Source organism: Zootoca vivipara, chromosome 1 (genome assembly GCF_965207765.1).
Source record: "Zootoca vivipara chromosome 1, rZooViv2.hap1.1, whole genome shotgun sequence".
Classification (NCBI taxonomy): Eukaryota; Metazoa; Chordata; class Lepidosauria; order Squamata; family Lacertidae; genus Zootoca; species Zootoca vivipara.
This window is the reverse complement of record NC_142582.1, coordinates 130913570-130932593: the sequence shown is the minus strand read 5'-3', so window position 1 is coordinate 130932593 and position 19024 is coordinate 130913570. Positions and strand designations below refer to the sequence as shown.

The following is a 19024-nucleotide window of genomic DNA, read 5'->3' as shown; positions in this document are numbered from 1 at the left end:
AAAGCACTCAGTGTTCTGGTTTAAAAGACAAACAATAACATTTCAAGAACTTCAGCAATAGCATTGCAGAATTTAAATACAGATTTAAACAATGCTAGTTGGCTTGCTTATTCTTTTGCAACAGAAAAACTTTACAGTCGTACCTCGGGTTACGAACTCCACAAACACGGAAGTATTTTCACCGTGCATGCGGTCTGTACATGCGCAGAAGCAGCGCGCACTGTTTGTGCATGCGCAAAATGGTGCTTCGGTTTACGACCATTTTTTTGTTATGAACTGCGTCTCGGAATGGATCGTGTTCGTAACCCGAGGTACCACTGTAGTCTTGTTGACAGCCATGCATAAGCTACCGTCTTTCCCACATTTTAAGACACCGTCTTATCACTTTTTTTCCTCAAAAAAACACTGGGTGGCTTATTTTCAGGGAATGTCTTACCGGTATTTTTATTACATCAGGAGCAGTGCCCCTCTTGCTCCCTGTCTCCCTGCGGGGCAGGACTCTTGACTGAAAGAAAATGACGGGCAACAGCCACCACCAAGCTCCATGAGAGGGAGTCTGAGGGAAGGGAGGTGTGTGCATCGCTGGCCCAGCCCTCTCTCCCTGGCCCTGGGATGTTCGTGAGGGAGGGAAGGAGCTCCTCCGAAGGGCTGCTCTCTCTCTCTCCCCTCACAGGTGGGGACTCACTTAATAGCAATCTGCTACACTGGAGCTTCTTAAATTTAAACCAGTACAGTATAATGGAATCTATCTGTGTGATGCAGTCGTAGCAGTAGCCTATACTAAAGCAAATAAGGATCTCTACCAGCCAGCCAACTGCCCAAGACTTAAGAGCGAAAGTTCCAACAATGTAGCACTTTGTAGCACTGATAGCAAAGAGGCTACCGGCTGAGATACTGTAGAAAACAAAGCAGCCAGCTGAGCAGCAATTAAGATGGTAAATGGTAGCAATTAAGTAGCAATTGAGCCAGCAGAAAGCGGGGTGAGATAATCTGCTGGTCCTAACAACCCGTCCGTGTTTCTCTTACCCACAAAATGTTAACTTTTGTGTAGGGTGTAGGGCAGTGTTTAGCAGCTCCTAAACAGCGAGAAGGGGAAAGTCCTTAATCCCCAAGGCAAGGACTGCGCCACCGGCAGCGATCCCGGTACCGGTACAAATCCTTAAAGGGGAAGCTCTACAGACAAGCAATGGAAAGAAAAAAGAATCCTCACTTTTTAAAAGGCTATTAAAAGGGGGAAAGGTGGGGGGAAGCGAGAGGTGGGCTGTGTGTGTGTGTGAGAGAGAGAGAGAGAGAGAGAGAGAGAGGCGGGGGGGGGGGAGAGAGAGAGAGACGCGCACACAGAGTCTCTCCCTAAAGGGGAAGGCAGCGTCTTCAATCGCCCCTCTTTTTTCCCTCGTGCTTTCATCTTCTCCCCACCGCAAATGCCACTTTTCTCCTCTTCACCAAGCAAGCAGAGCTCACACAGCCTAGCTAAAAAAAAATATTTTGGAATCCTTTTACAGGTATTTTAAAAAATGCTTACAGAAACAGGAGGGGGAATCACGAGGCTGCAGGAACGGCTCTACGGTGCATTTTTACAAGCTTTTAAAAGAAATGCGTGTCTTTGGAGCGACAGTAAAATGGGGAGAGATTTTTATGGGGGAGAGTTGGCTGGCGGGAGGGGGGAAGGGTCTATCACTATGTCTTATTTTCGGGTTATGGCTTATATCGCGCAACTGCTTAGAAATCCTGCTATGTCTTATATTATGGCTACGTCTTAAAAAGGGGGAAACACGGTAGCTTGTTCAGATAACCTAAAGTAGACATCACGACTGGGCATGAGGATATTTGGCAAATGTGTGGAAACCCCCAGTAGTTACTGTTCCCGAGACAGACGTGTGTCAACAACATCTTCAGAAGTGGCCAACCAGATGTCATTAGAACTCTTGGAAGTAAGATTTGAAGGCACCACCTGTCCTTTGTTTTGCCCCAGCTCTTGGTATTTAGATGTGTATCCTAAAAGTTCCATTAGGCTAAGATGACAAATAATTAAGCAGATTGCCCATGCTCTTCACAGGATACTACCGGTACTATGCAACTCAAAATAGTTCATTAAATATATGTAACACCTTAAGAGCTCTTGGAAGCATAGAAGATGCCAAGAATGGTTATTACACTGAGACAAATATTGTTGAAAGAAAATGAGAACATTTGTTTTTATTTGTGGAGGGAGTTCAATCTCCTGATAACCATGTCAGGATTCTCCACATTTTCTTTTTCTTAGGCAAGTGAAGGAGTTGATTGATTTTTCCAAGAAGCTGTCCTTTCAGAAGTCTGATTTGGCTTCTAGCCCACAACTTGGAAACCTCATTCTGTCACTTTAATCATAATTGAATGCCTTACTGCCCTAGAAATAAGCACTGTCTGCCCCATAGTAACAGCTACTGACTGCTGATCAACTATAAATAAAATCTACCCCATGGGTATGGCAAGCCAAAAGTCAAGGTAATGGCAGTATATGTATCATTGTCTCAACCAAAAGACCTTGAATGCTTTACTTCTCGTGGTACTTAAACATAAGTGGTTGGCTGGCATCTCTCTGTCTTGGGAGACAATGGAGGAAGTGTGCCTTTGAGATTGAAATCAAACAGATGGAAGGTTACAGCGCCTTCTGTTTTGTTGTAACTGGGGCATGTGAAGGCACTAGGTTTTGCTGTTCCAGATGCACCATGGCGTTTCTTCTCTCTTTCCTGGCACGGCCCCCTGCCAGCTTTAAAAGTTGAGATACAGCTTGTTCACTTCCAAGACTCTCTACAAGACTGGTTTACTTGGAGGCAGGGGCTTCCCTGAGGGCCATGGGTCTTCCCCATTTGTGGAGGTGCTGCTGCTGCGTTCTTTGTGATAGGATGGAGACCAGCCCCATGGGATTCTCCAGCTGTTTAGCCTTGACTCCTGGCTGGTTGACAACCTCTTCTTCTTTCTTCTTCTTTGGCGATCACTCGTAGCCGAGTAAGATTGTCTTCCATAAACACGGTTTGAACAATGGGTCCGGAAGTGACTGTGGAGGTCAATTCTGGATCCACACGTCCTTCCACAGTGGGGACATTGGTTTCCAGGTGGGAGTTGATCACGGTGTGGATTTGCCAAGCGTGCCTTCCTCTTAGCATGTTTCTCCCTTGCGTCCTGAGTTCGAGTTTCTTCAAAGCCCATGGCACCTTTGGTAAAGGCTGTTCTCCAACTGGAGCGCTCGCAGGCCAGTGTTTCCCAGTTGTCGGTGTTTATACTACATTTTTAAAGATTTGCCTTGACACAGTCTTTAAACCTCTTTTGTTGACCACCAGCATGGCGCTTTCCATTTTTAAGTTCGGAATAGAGTGGTTGCTTTGGAAGACAATCATCAGGCATCTGCACAACATGACCAGTCCAACGAAGTTGATGTTGAAGAATCATTGCTTCAACACTGGTGATCTTTGCTTCTTCCAGTACACTGATATTAGTTCACCTGTCTTCCCAAGTGATGTGTAAAATTTTCTGGAGACACCGTTGATGGAATGTTTCGAGGAGTTGGAGATGGCGTTTATAAGTGGTCCATGTTTCACAAGCATATAGTAAGGTTGGTAGTACAATAGCTTTGTAAACAAGCATTTTGGTTTCCCTGCGAATGTCCCAGTCCTCAAACACTCTGCACTTTAATCGGGAGAAAGCCACGCTCGCAGAGCTCAGGCGCTGCTGGATTTCGGCATCAATGTTGACCCTAGTGGAAAGATAACTGCCCAGGTAGGAGAAGTGATCAACATTTTCCAACGTTACACCACTGAGTTGGATTTTTGGCACTTCAGAGGGGTTATTTTGTACTTGTTGGAGTAGCACTTTGGTTTTTTGGATGTTGAGTGATAGGCCAAGCTTTTCGTAAGCTTCTGCAAAGATATTTAGGATGGTTTGGAGGTCATCCTCTGAGCGTGCGCACACTACGTTGTCATCAGCATACTGAAGCTCTATGACGGAAGTTATGGTAACCTTAGTTTTTGCTTTCAGCCTGCTCAGATTGAAGAGCTTTCCATCTGTTCGATATATGATTTCTACGCCGGTGGGGAGTTTCCTGTTGACAAAGTGTAGGATCATGGCAATGAAAATAATGAATAGAGTTGGGGCAATAACACAACTATTTGACACCTGATCCCACTGTGAGTGGTTCACTTTGAGAGCCATTGTTATCTGCGATTGTTGCTGTCATATTATCATGGAGGAGCCGAATGATGTTTATAAATTTATCTGGGCAGCCAATTTTCAGAAGGACAGTCCACAGGGCATTACGATTTATGGTGTCGAAAGCCTTGTCAGGTCAATAAACGCCATGTACAGGGTTGGTTTTACTCTCTGCATTTTTCTTGAAGCTGTCAAGCGGTGAAAATCATGTCCACTGTCCCCCTAGAAGGCCGAAAACCATTTTGGGATTCAGGAAGGGTCACCTCAGATATCCAGATGGTTTGCTAAGATCCTTGCAATAATTTTGCCTGCCGCAGCTAATAAAAAAATACCTACCCTGCTGCTAGGTAATCTCTCCACTCTGTGTATGGGACAGGACAGGGAGCCAGCAGAACTGCCTCCCCTTCCCTGATCCCTGCAGACAAAGGTTTGGGGGCCTCCCAGCCATTGACTTGGGCTCATCCCTGCCAAAGACGTCCTCCATATCCTGCCACCTCTTCCTCTTCTGACAGTTCATTCCATAGCAACAGCCACCCCAGACCCAAGTCAATCAGTATCATGAGGCCCACAACATCAATACCCCTCCCAGGGTAGCCTCCCACCCTGGGAGATAGTATTTGTGGAAGCAGTTATGGAGCATGCATGTTGGTAGTGGCTCCCCATAACACACACACCATATTACAGATCAGATTCAGAAGGTGCTGCTTTCTAACTTCCAACTTAACTGGTAGAGAACCCCTACCAAGCAGAAATCTGTTTCTAAGTCAAGGGACAGCTTAGCATAACCAAACACTAAGATGTTTTATCACAGCATCATAAGGGAACACCGTGTGACTATGGAGGAGATTAATCCACAGCGTCTTTGCTTGGGTTGAGATGGCATAGCAAATGGAACTAATGTTTAAATGGCATTAAAGTAAGAAGAATGGATGGATGAACAAGCTCAGTGAACAGAGGACAAAATGTCTTTAAGGAAGTTTAAAGACTAAAAATGCATTTAATACTACTAAAACAATACTTTACATAGGGTTTACAGATGTCTAAAATACGCTGTTTGAAAAATGGCTATCTGATGCCACCTGTGGACCTGCCTTAATTGACCTCTGAATAGTAATAACCATTAAGCATATAATTTGTAAAGAAAGGCTGTGGCTTACTGTAGAAGGAGGAGGGGTTCCCCTATAAGGTAGCAGAATATAAATGTAAATCGGTGTGGGCCTGCCTTTGTAGTGCAGAAGACTGAGTAAGAGCTATTGTTGTGTTATCAGATAAGCAATCCAAGTGCTGCTAATCCTTTAAGACTGATACTTGGCTTCCCCCACACCACCTTGTTCCACTGTACTGGCACCCAGTTCAAAGGTATGGGCACCAAGTTTCAGAAGGTCAAGCAAACAAAGCTGTTGATATGGCACTCTTGACACACACAGAGAGAGTTTAGAATTATGTGGAAAAGCTTTTAGGCTGTGTCATCTGATACCTAAAAAGATTTTGTGCACCCATCTAATCTTTATGTAAAAGAGCATAGAGATAACTTGGCTGCAGTTAAAGATACGACCTACACATATTACTGCCCCTGTGACCCCTAGACCACTGTAAGAGTGTAGGATTGGGAAACGGTGGATAACCGCTTGCTCCTTCCACAGGTTCCATTAGAGCAGGGGTCCCCAGACTGCGGCCCGGGGGCCGGATGCGGCCCAATTGGCCTGCCAATCCGGCCCGCGACGACCCCCGCCGCCGCCCGTTCTTACGGCGCGCAGCGCGGCAGCGCTCTTCCGGGTCGGGAAAAAAGTGCCGAAAACCCTTTGTGTGCATGCGTATGGGCCTCTCCCAACCCGGAAGAGGTCATTTCTGGTGCACTTCCGGGTCGGGGGAGGCGCATGCGCACAACGGATTTTCGATGCCTTTTCCACCCTGGAAGCGCGCCGCCGCGCCAGTAAGCGGGGTGCGCACTCCCCCGCCCGCCGGCCCGCACAGGCGCGCGCTCCCCCGTCCTCCGGCCCACCGCGCGATCGGCGCGGTGGGAGCCGGCCCAAACGCCGGTAAGTCTGGGGACCCCTGCATTAGAGCCACCTGAGCATGCGCTCTGCACATCAGATAGGAATAGCAAGAGAAACCTGGTGCTGTGTAATCACTGCTGCATCTCTAGAAACCCCTCCTCTTGAGGGTTGCCAAAAGCACAGCTGCTATAGACCCTAAAGGCTGGGAGTAGGATCTATTCCATATAATTAACTGACTGGAGGAACACTTGCCTAACCTTAAAGCCTGTTTGTTGTAATGACAAGAGCTATAGTAGCAAGTTGGAACACACCAGTTTCCCCAAGTAGCTTAAATCTCTTTGCCAATTAACTCTCCTTGTAGCAGCATTTTCTTACATCATGAATTTGGTCTAGACCAGGGTGACCCTACTGGTAGAGGCCGGGGAACATTTTGTAAATGTGTGGATTCATATCTCCCCATCAGCACCACCTCCAGTTTGAGGTCTCACCACCACTAACTTCATACAGCCATTTCCTCAAAACGGTGGAGTAAAACCTGATGTTTCACACAGCCTTGCCTTTCTTAAAAGTTTCGAGCCAGTGTGCAACAGCTGGTAGAATAGATTCTACTCCCACCCTTTCGGAGCTAAAGCAACCTTCCATAGCCTGGTGTCTTCCAGATCTTTTGAACTACAACTCACACCAGCCCCCTATCCAGCATGGCCACTGTTCAGGGATGGTGGGAACTGTAGTCCCAAACATTAAGTGGAAACTAGGTTGGAGATGGTTGGTCTAGAGCAGGCTTCCTCAACCTCGGCCCTCCAGATGTTTTGAGACTACAATCCCCATCATCCCTGACCTCTGGTCCTGCTAGCTAGGGATCATGGGAGTTGTAGGCCAAAAATATCTGGAGGGCCATTTTGAGGAAGCCTGGTCTAGAGCAGTGGTTCCCAACCTTTTTTTCTTTTTTTCTTTTTTGCTATGCTCCACCTAAGCATCTTAGGTGAGGAGATGGCAGAAAGTGAGGAGGAATTAAAGAACCTTTTAATGAGGGTGAAAGAGGAGAGCGCAAAATATGGTCTGAAGCTCAACATCAAAAAAACCAAGATCATGGCCACTGGTCCCATCACCTCCTGGCAAATAGGAGGAGAAGAAATGGAGGCAGTGAGATATTTTACTTTCCTGGGCTCCTTGATCACTGCAGATGGTGACAGCAGTCACGAAATTAAAAGACGCCTGCTTCTTGGGAGAAAAGCAATGACAAATCTAGACAGCATCTTAAAAAGCAGAGGCATCACCTTGCCAACAAAGGTCCGTATAGTTAAAGCTATGGTTTTCCCAGTAGTGATGTATGGAAGTGAGAGCTGGACCACAAAGAAGGCTGATCACCGAAGAATTGATGCTTTTGAATTATGATGCTGGAAGAGACTCTTGAGAGTCCCATGGACTGCAAGAAGATCAAACCTATCCATTCTTAAGGAAATCAGCCCTGAGTGCTCCCTGGAAGGACTGATCCTGAAGCTGAGGCTCCAATACTTTGGCCACCTCATGAGAAGAGAAGACTCCCTGGAAAAGACCCTGATGTTGGCACAAGGAGAAGGGGACGACAGAGGACAAGATGGCTGGACAGTGTTCTCGAAGCTACAAACATGAGGTTGACCAAACTGCGGGAGGCAGTGGAAGACAGGAGTGCCTGGCGTGCTCTGGTCCATGGGGTCACGAAGAGTTGGACACGACTAAATGACTAAACAACAACAACCTAAGCATCTCTAAAATCCTGATCCCCTCCTGTGACATGTAATACGTATTATTCAAAAAGTAAACTTCTATTCATATGGAGAAAGCCTAAAAGGTCATACACTGTTAATAACTCATTAGCAAATTGCCCCCCTTAAAAAGCAAATTGCCCCCCTGTGGGGCATATGCCCCACGTTGGGAACCCACGGGTCTAGAGCCTTGCTGGAGAGGATGAAAAGTTTATTTTTCACTTGATATTTACTGCAGTAAGTGAGCAAATCTACCCCTCTCACACAGCCAAGTGACCAAGGTGTCTACAGGCGTTTTAGAAGTGGTGAGTGATAATGATATACAGTGGTACCTCGACTTACGAATTTAATCTGTTTCGAAGTCACCTTCGTAGGTCGAAAGATTCATAAGTCGAAGCAACCCTATCTAAAAATTCATAAGTCGAAAAATCGCTATCTAAAACCGCCGCAGTTTTCTTTCGGATGTCGAGACATTCGTAAGCACACGGCCATTACCCCCATTCGTAAGTCAAAAAAATTCGGTTGTCGAGTCGTTCGTAAGTCGAGGTACCACTGTATAAGATTATGTGGTGGTGTGAAGAAAGTAGATAGAGGTTTCTCCTCGTCTCTCATAAACCTAGGGCCATGCAGTGAAGCTGAATGTTGGGAGATTCAGGGCCAACAGAAAGAACAGAGCAGGAGTCCCCAAACTAAGGCCCGGGGGCCGAATGCGGCTCAATTGCCTTCTAAATCCGGCCCGCAGACAGTCCAGGAATCAGCATGTTTTATATGAGTAGAATGTGTCCTTTTCTTTAAAATGCATCTCTAGGTTATTTGTGGGGCATAGGAATTCGTTCATATTTTTCCCCAAAATATTGTCCGGTCTGCCACAAGGTCTGAAGGACAGTGGACCGGCCCCCTGCTGAAAAAGTTTGCTGACCGCTGGAACAGAGTGTAGTTAAGCTGTGGAATTCAGTCCACAAGAGACAGTGATGGCCACCAATTTGGATGACTTTAAAAGATGATTTTAAACGTATTCATGGAGGGTAAGGCTATCAGTGGCTGCTAGCCGCAAGGGCTGTTTCTCTCTCCATTCTCAAAATAAATTTAAAAAATTGCCCAGCAGCACCTTAGAGACCAACTAAGTTTGTTCTGGGTATAAGCTTCCGTGTGCATGCTCACTTCTTCAGATACCTTTCCATTCTCAAAGGTAGTGTTCCTCTGTATGCCAGTTGCCAAAACTCACAAGTGGTGGAAGATGCTGCTTGTGGCCTTCCCATAGGTGTCTGGTTGGCTACTGTGTGAATAGGGTGATGGTCCAAATTCCTATGTTCCTAAGAAGCAAAGAACTTAGTTCACTACCCAAAATGCCGATGGCTCCAGAAAATGTTCTTGTGTGCATATGCTGTATATGTAGCTGTACCGTGTGTGAGAGGCTGCATATTTACAAGAGATACCCTCTTAATAATAATAATAATTGATAATAATAAATAATTTATACCCCACCCACCTGACTGGGTTTCCCCAGCCACCCAGGGTGGCTCCCAAAAGAAGAAGAAGAAATAAAACACCAGACATTAAAAACTTCTCTAAACAGGGCTGTCTACAGATGTCTTCTAAAAGTCGTAATACTTTCACTTGTGCATTTGCACAAAGGCTGGTTTTGTGCAATGTGAGATTTGCATTCCCAGGGTGGGGGAGGTGCAAGATTGGCACTGCCCGCAAAACCTTGTGTAATGGAACATCCTTTTTTAAAAATTTGTGGAGAAGTTCCACTGATGGGAACATAATTTGCTATGAGATGTAACTACACTGAAAATCAAGCAGATTTAATTACTTCTGCATATGCCATGAGAATGCATCCCTAGGTATTTATTATCTCCTCTCAACTCCCTCAAGGTTTGAGCAAGCTTATTAACAGTTGGGTGACTCTGTTTGCTACAACATTCAGCTTTTTGTTTCTGCTTCTTTTTAGTAAGTAACCCCTGCAGGTGTAAAAAATCTAGTTACGAACCTCAAGAGAAATAATACTAATTGCTGGAGGATTCTGCTAAAAGTGTGGCCTTTGTTTTTGTTACAAAACACTTGACACTTGGAGTAAGTGAATCATAAAATACTTGACCAGATGTATTTAATAGCATTTGTATTATAGGTCCTGGGAGAAAGTATAAACTCTGTTTGCATTTTCCCACACCAAAGGCAAGGTATAGTAGCAAGCATGTGGAACATATCATTACTATTCAACAATTATTTAATGCCATTAGTATATGATACGTACGTGTGTGTGTGTGTGATTACGGTATCTTTCTTTATTCATAGAAGTGACCAGTTGTTCTGGGGCTGGAGGGAAGGAGACCAATAGAAGGAGGTCATGTAGCTTAGTAATTAATGAAAGGGACAATAATAGAGTTGCAAAGGACTTTAAAGTTCAGTGGAAAATTGGGCTATGTTGTTTATAAAACGCTTGCACTAAAGAAGTGGATTTGAGGAGGGAGACTTGGAGGTGGAGTTAAAAAAAATGTCTTGACGGAAAGCTCAGGTGAAACTGTTCCAGATGGACATATTCCAAATTAATTGTGCCTCTGGCAGGTAGCTGGCACTTCTTTCAAAACAAAAAACAGAATAAGTAGAAAGCCAAACAGCTCTTCTCCTTTCTCTCCTGTTGCCAGTGGGATGCTGGATTCCTTTTTCAAATCTCTTCTGAGATGCATTAAAACTAGCAAAAACAAAGTGTCACAGCATACTTAAGCCTAACAGAGTTATTGTGGCAAAAGCTTCTGTGGAGTAGTTTTTATTTATTTACAATATTTGCATGCCATCCAGTGACAAAGTTCTTCGGGTGGCTTACAATATCAATAAAACAATAAATCACGACTGTAAACAACAACATAGGAGGGGATTAGAGCTCTTGTTATCCACGAAAGCTTATGCTGTAATAAATCCATTAAGGCTATTTACTTTTGCTGCAACGAACACTACTGCCTGTCTAGAATGTAAAGGCATTCTAGACTTACCATTGAATGGAAAACTTGAAGCTCCATGTACATCATTCAATTCAGGGGTTATTACCCTGTGATCCATGGACCCCTTTAGCGTCCATGGATGGGCATCAGGGGGTCTGTGAAGTGGGTGCAGAAAATGCTGTTTACAATTCTTTTCTATGAAAGGGGCCAGTGACTCAAAAAATGTTGAGAACCACTGATTTAACTGGTGTTATGGGTTTTTATCTGATTCAACAAAAAAACTCAAAACAAATATTGCATAAGATGAAAATAAACAAGAGTGTTATACAAATTTCCTTGTTTGGTAATAAAGAGGGAGGGTAGGCTGACCTAACCAATGTTGTACTCAAGGATTTTGGAGCATGGGTCCCTGTGTAAATATATCTGAAAGATGCTATAATACTGCAACTAAGAGAACCAAATCAAATCAACTCCCCACTGTTCGCGGTGGGTCAGAATTCCTCTGGGGGCAGATGTTATTTCAGCTGAGGTTCTGGAATTTCCTGGTGAGAACTATTCTCAAAATCATATACAGTTTGTATGACCTGTTGGTATGTAGATGTTGGCTATGTATTGAAGTGGCATAACAACACCCACCCACACATACCCAAGCAAAGTTCCCTACCCGATTTTGTGTAGAGTATGAAGTGGTTAAGGTTTACTTCAAAGTTTTTACAAATGTTTCAAACAGCTGCTGAGGTGCACAACAATCCTGTTCGCTTGCAAGGATTAAACTATCATCTCCTATTGTTCTTTCCTAGACATCAGACATCCAGAAGAACTCTCCCTTTTGAGGAAGCCCAGAGATCCCACAAAGAAGAAAAAGAAAAAACTGGATGACCAGTATGAAGATGAGACACTTGAGCTGGAAGGACCATTAATCACCCCTGGATCAGGTTGAGCCTATATTTTGCTTTAGCGGAATAAGAGAGTGGGTTGGGGAAGGAGAGAAGTATGGAGAGTGATGTAAAAGTGGCACTTGTTTTTTTGGGGGGGGGGGGAATGTTGAGGAAGAGGAAGTTTAGAACTGAAACTGGAGCAGGTGCTAAATGGAAGATGCACAGTCATACCTAATCTCTTGATGGCCTTGCAGGAAATGGCCTTGCAGCTAAAATCTACAGAATTCATTGGGGAGCTGTATGCTGCTTGGTAATGAGAGTATTTGGTGTCCACTCACCCTGCTCCACAATTAAGACAGTGGCACTGCGACAACTGCTAATCTGAGTATTGTGCCTGATTCACTGAGTCACTTGGCTTTGCGCATGGATAACAATCCATTAGATGCAGCGTCAAGTCTGGGGACATCTCTTTGTATGTTCCCAAATTCCCCCCTCACACAGACCTGCTCATCATTTCTGCACCCAGTACGGTGAATCATAACTTGGCTTTGTGTCAATAGAAGTGCTAACTTTGTTCTGAAATAAGTAGTGGTTCTCCTTTCACCTGCCAGTGGATCATGGGAAGCTTAAAAGCTTTTGTTTTTATCTGTATTTGTTGGTTTAATAGCGCAGCTTGCAGATATATTAAAAAGTAGCCCTGTGTTCTTTGCTGGCTGTCTAATAATGGATTTTTCCTACATACAAGCTATGACTTGGCTTGTTTATAGAGTTGGATAGGGTACTTCTGAATGGAAGTTGTGAATTTGAATACCACTGTATTCTGCTCTGGTCAGACATCACCTGGAGTACTGTGTCCAGTTCTGGGCGCCACAGTTCAAGAAGGATACTGACAAGCTGGAACGTGTCCAGAAGAGGGCAACCAAAATGGTCAAAGGCCTGGAAACGATGCCTTATGAGGAACGGCTTAGGGAGCTGGGTATGTTTAGCCTGGAGAAGAGAAGGTTAAGGGGTGATATGATAGCCATGTTCAAATATATAAAAGGATGTCATATAGAGGAGGGTGAAAGGTTGTTTTCTGCTGCTCCAGAGAAGCGGACACGGAGCAATGGATTCAAACTACAAGAAAGAAGATTCCACCTAAACATTAGGAAGAACTTCCTGACAGTAAGAGCTGTTCGGCAGTGGAATTTGCTACCAAGGAGTGTGGTGGAGTCTCCTTCTTTGGAGGTCTTTAAGCAGAGGCTTGACAGCCACATGTCAAGAATGCTTTGATGGTGTTTCCTGCTTGGCAGGGGGTTGGACTGGATGGCCCTTGTGGTCTCTTCCAACTCTATGATTCTATGATTCTATTCTATGATTCTATGATGGGGCATTTCCAGGCATTGCAGATATTGTGAGAATAGCCCTGGATTGAACAGTCCTGTTGTACGGATGTGACATTCTGAACACCCACGTAGTGTGGGTGGTGGTGATACTGACAAAAAATAATAGTGATGTTTGCCTGTATCCTCCCAGCCACCAAAGGGAGCCCTGGGTGTTTAGCATTAAAATGCAAAACTGCAATAACAAAACATGTTTAAAATATTTTTTTTAAGGGGGACAATAGTTATTTTATCATTAAACTTGTATAGTACTTTGCTTTTAAAAATAAATTTCCGAACCAGATACGTGGGAAAAGGAAAGAATGCCCTAATGAGAAACATGCAGTGGATTCTCTACAGTCTTCCGCATGTTTGAAAGGCCTCTGACAAAACACTGACATCTGGAAGGAACAAATTCCGCACTGAAAATTGCTCTGTTCTAAAAAGCTTTCAGATGCAATGCTTGAATCCCTCAACTATGGGGTGGGGGTGGGGGGGAGGGCTTTGGTCAGGTTGAGATTCTTGGAGGAGGTCTCAATTGTAGCTAGGACATGTACCTTTCAGGGCCTTGAATACCAACACTAAACTTCAAATTTAACACTAGGTTAAATTTAATATACTGCTTTATAGGCAGCCAGTGTCATAGGGGTGTGTTGGTGCAGTAATTGTGTCTTACCAGTTTCCAGCAGAGTGACTGCTAGGGGTCATGGGTGCACCTGCTATAAGCAACCCCAGCAGGAATTGGTTATTTGCATATCTCTAGCTTCTGGAGCCTTCTGTCCTGCCAAAAACTACTATCTAATTTTAATTGTGAGGCAGTGTGTGCTGGCTTGAGGACCAGCATTCCCTTCTTAGTTGGTAGCAGGAAGTACTGACATCAGACACTTGGAGGTGTGAAGAGGGCATGCTGGGGCCAGTCCCAATGAACCCCTGTGGAGAAATGTCTAACAGATCATTTTACTGATGTAAACACAAGTAGTAACTTAATGCCTGAAACATCTTTCCTGTCTGGCTCCATTTAAAATGCCAGCCTCCTCATCTTAAGGGGCAGCTAGAGGTGTCATGTGCTTGTGAATGACTTCAAGTCAAACTTACTCTTGATTGCTGCTTTCCTGCAGGATCATCAAGTGAGTAAGGCTCAGCATGCGTGCTAGGAAGTCAGTTTCACAGAAATCAATAGGACAGTCTCCTGCCATTGTGTCGCCAACCGCAATTAGGTTTTTACATCTAGATATTCTTCCTTTGTCCCCAAGCTTCTGAGCGTGCATACATAATTAAAGATAGCACCACAGAGCTTTCCAGCATGAATTGCTTCTTCCAAGAAATAATTAAAACTACAAAAATTTCTTAAAATTACAAGAGATCCAGTCCCTACATGCTGTTGTGAGCATTTAAAGCATATGCCTTGCATAGTTTCTTGGAATTCACCCTATTTTGAGAGAATGGGAGTGCTTTGGAAGGGGAATTGCAAAACTAGTCTACCCTGTTTCTCATATTTTAAGACATACCCATAAAATAAGCCATAGCAGGATTTTAAGCATTCAAGGAATATAAGCCATACCCCGAAAATAAGACATAGTGATAGGCGCAGCAGCAATGCCGGCCGTGGCAGGAGGAGGAGGAAAAAAATAAGACATCCCTTGAAAATAAGCCATAGTGTGTTTTTTTGAGGAAAAAATAAATATAAGACATGTCTTATAATATGAGAAACACGGTATGTATTAGAACAGTGATTGCTTGGTATTTTCTTTCTGAAAAGTTCTCCTTTCATGTCTCCCCCCCTCATCCTTCATTTTTCTTGTGTTCCCCTGTGCACATTTTTACTATTAGGCAAGTAAAAAACAAAACAACCCTACCTGTTAATCTAGAACTGCTCTTACCTGCCTCAAGGCTATAGAGTAGGTTACCAGTGTAATTAAAAACTGGGTATTGATTGTTTAGACATGATTGTTTAGAATGATAGGTTTTAAAAACCAAAGAGAGAACCAATTTCTGTATAGTATTTTCCATAGGGAAGGGCTGTACCTCAGCTGTAGGGCTCTTGCTTTGCATTCAGAAGGTCTCGGGTACAATCCCCATCAGGCTAGGAATGTCCCTGTCTGAAACCTTAGAGCAGGCATCCCCAAACTTCGGCCCTCTAGATGTTTTGGACTACAATTCCCATCATCCCTGACCACTGGTCCTCTTAGCTAGGGATCATGGGAGTTGTAGGCCCAAAACATCTGGAGGGCTGCAGTTTGGGGATGCCTGCCTTAGAGAGCCACTACAAGTCAGTGCAGTCTACCTGGAGGCTGAACTTGGGATTTTCTGTGTGCAGATCTTGTACCACGGAATTGCAGCCCTGGGTAATCATGTCATCCATGATATCCCATCACAGCTGTTACAGTTTCTGGATGGAAGATTGCCTGGCTGGAAAGCTGGTGGTGAGCACCAGTGGGTTTTGTTTAAAAAAAAAATTTAAGCATTAGGCAAATTCATGGAGGAAGAGAGCCATGTGAGTAAAACATGCTTGAGTCCCTCACTAACAGTGCATAAATATTTTCAAAGCTGATTTTTCACACCCCCACCCCCACCTATGGACAAGGGATGAGGAGGTGTTCTGCATGCAGTAATGAGGCCAGGGTTGTGTGGAAGAGCAGGGGGTAAATGCGCAAACGCAACACCTGCTCACAGTTGCTATGCAGGTAGGACAATGCACACCCCAAGACACTATGTAAGATTCAGTTCCTTTTGCAGCAGTGCATTGTGGATTACTTTTAAAAAATCTGCTCATGCCACATAATTTTGGTTCAGGGCCATGATGTTTTGTTAAGTTGCCGTGCCGTAGACAACAGTACATTCCACTCCACATACGTTACAGCAAGTCTTAGAATTGGATTCTGAGAAACATTAAAGATTTGGCGGGGGATAATGAATGGTTTGCTGCAACTTACCTTTGCAGCACTCCCTACTTGCACACCTTGTTGGCCTGAGGATTTAATATACACTCATATTCATACACAATTCATTTAAAGGTAGTAATTTGGCCCCTGGTATTAAGCAACGAGCCCGCCAGTTGCTCATTTCCAAAGAGCATTCTTCGCTGTTGTTTATTAGAATGAATAACAAATACATTCTTGCCAGTTACATACCTTCTTGCTGCCCACTGCAACCCAGTTTAAGGCCACAAACTTTTACCTGCCATGACTTCATTAAAATGAGTTGTTGATCTTGGTTGAAATCCCACACACTCCCAATTCCTGACGTGCCACAGTTGGTAACAGGAAGCTACTTTTTCACCACTGGCTAGCCGGTCAGAAATGCACAGTGACCAGGGGCATGCATGTGTGTACTGTGTATTCATTTGTACATTTGGCTTACATGCAGCTTACTGAATTGCATAACTGTTTTGCTTTGCATTTTTTAGTGGCGGGAGACTCTGCACTTATAGAAAACAACCCTCAACTGTGGGGGGTATGGTATGGGTCATTCCTAGGAGAGGGGGAAATTCTGATCATGGAAAGAAATCATTGTTTTTGTAAGAGTTGAAAAAATGATTTCAATTAATGGGACGCGGGTGGCGCTGTGGTCTAAACCACTGATCTTAGGGCTTGCCAATTGGAAGGTTGGCGGTTCAAATCCCCGCGACGGGGTGAGCTCCCGTTGTTCAGTCCCAGCTCCTGCCAACCTAGCAGTTCGAAAGCACGTCAAAGTGCAAGTAGATAAATATGTACCACTCCGGTGGGAAGGTAAATGGCATTTCCATGCGCTGCTCTGGTTTCACCAGAAGCGGCTTAGTCATGACCACATGACCCAAAAAACTGTCTGCGGACAAACGCCGCAGCTCCCTCAGCCAGTAAAGCGAGATGAGCGCTGCAACCCCAGAGTTGTTCGCGACTGGACTTCACTGTCATGGGTCCTTTACATATAAAATTACTTAAACATCAGAATGAATCTTGGATTCTGGCCATGCCTCTGCAGACCACACAAGAATTCTGGAGAATGTCGTCCATCCCTATCTTAAAATGTAAAAGTTCAGATGTTATGAATTTTGATGAATTTTGTTTACTAAGTTGCAGTGTGTGTGTGTGTGTGTGTGTGTGTTTTCCTGCTTCTGTTGCTAATGCCCTGGATTCTTTGACCTGCTTAACAGGAGGACTTTCAAGTGCAAAGAAAACGGGGGGGGGGGGTGTCAGGATTTCTCAACACTAGGTCTGCAGTCCTTGGTAGGATCTTGCTCTCCAAGGATCACACCCTGGCTCTCCTCCCCTCCCCTCTTCACCAATGTGCCTTTTTTGTTTTGTTTTATCACAGTGCTTCAAAGATCAGATCAACTGAAGGGAGCAATTTAGCAATCCTGCTTTGTAGTCTGTCCTCTCCTGCCCTTGGCATTCCTCCACAAAACCCAGAATTGTAAATAAATTGGTTAGTTGCTTTGTAAAGAGTGCTTTTGCTCAAAATATGGGAGAGAAACAAGATTTTTTTAAAAAAACAAAAACCATTACCGTAATAGGGAGGAGAGAACACGCACACACTGATTGTGGCACTTGGCTAAGTGTCATGACAAACACAGTTGAGTTCAGCATGAGACCTGCTATGCAAAGTGTCATTAAGGGCCAAACTAGATATCACACAGAAAACAAAGGAAAACAAGCATTGTTAAATGAAAGCATTGTGTGGGGCCACTGTCAGGACTGTAGGAGAGGATACCTAACCAGAGGAGAGAAGGTTGTGTTTCTGTCCGGAATTGCATGCATGTAACCCAGCTGCTTTTCTACCCAGGAGAAGAGAAAGGAGTAACATTTTGGTTATTTTGGTTATTTTGGTGGAAAATAAGTTAGGTATGAGGGGAGAGGATGTTAAGTGAAGAAAATGGCTGGAGGAGGGAAGGTTTTTTAGGCAGCGAGTCTCTTCTTACTTCCCTCACTTCCTGATTGTAGCAGCTTCAAATTTAAAAGAGAAAGTTAAAACCACTGGGATATGGTAACATACCTCCAGTGCAATGTCTAGTTTTCCCCCTAAGTGAGAAAAATAGATGACTCTTTCCTATGGATCCATAAAAGTCTGTGGAAGAAAAAGCCTCCCCTCTCATTGTCAGTCTAATGAGTGATTCTAAATTCACTGGCTGTTGCTTTTCCACTGCAAAGCAGAGCAATAGAACAGGAGTCAGCAACCTTTTTCAGCTGTGGGCTGGCCCGGTGTCTCTCAGACCATGTGGCGGGCCAGACTGTATTTGGGGGTGCATTTTAAATAAAAGCACATATTCTACTCATGTAAAAACAAGCTGATTCCCGGACCGCCCGCGGGCCAGATTGAGAAGGCGATTGGGCCAGATCCAGCCCCCGGACCTTTGGTTGCCTACCCCTGGACAGGGGAGTGTGATTTGCAAGCGAAGGGCAGGTGTGGTAGGGTTTGTGGCTCATTTCCTCTCCCCTGCAAATTCTCAGTATCCTTTCTTTGCAGTGAAGTGGAAGCCAAGATTCCATGACCCATTTTTGCTCTAATTGCAGGTCAGCCCTCTGTTCTGGAATGCTGTTGATTCTACAGTTTCACCAACTAAGAACCCCTAGGCACTAGACTTGTTTAAAGCAGAATCACAAATTTGTGTAAGGAGAATCCATTTGCCTCTTAGAGCTACAGTTCTCAAGAGTGGTTTATTAATTCTTCTTCCAAGGAACTCCGGGAATTGTAGCTCTATAGTGGGAATAGGGGGTCTCCTAAGCACTCTCAGCCCTGTAACAAGCTGCAGCTCCCAGGACTCTTTGTTTAGAGTTGTGTGGCACCATTTTAGATGTATTGTGCAGGTGGGTGTCTAATTCTCTAAGTGGTTAATAAAAGACACAGAATTGCCACCAAATGAAATGTGGTAGCAGCAAGGGCAAAGTGCTAAAGCGTTAAGGATATTGCTTTAAAAGCTGCAAGAGAAAAAGGATACGG

At 44.3% G+C, this 19024-nt stretch overlaps 1 protein-coding gene across 8 annotated transcripts in view; it reads left to right on the top strand.

Annotated features, from left to right (window-relative positions):
• The window catches only part of FERMT2 (FERM domain containing kindlin 2), a 94434-nt gene that overhangs the window by 42105 nt on the left and 33305 nt on the right, over positions 1-19024 (top strand). For all 8 annotated transcript variants that reach the window (XM_035099113.3, XM_035099036.3, XM_035098956.3 and 5 more), the window contains exon 4: positions 11670-11804. In XM_035099113.3, coding sequence (XP_034955004.1) covers positions 11670-11804 — 135 coding nt within the window. The remainder of the gene's footprint in view (positions 1-11669; positions 11805-19024) is intronic.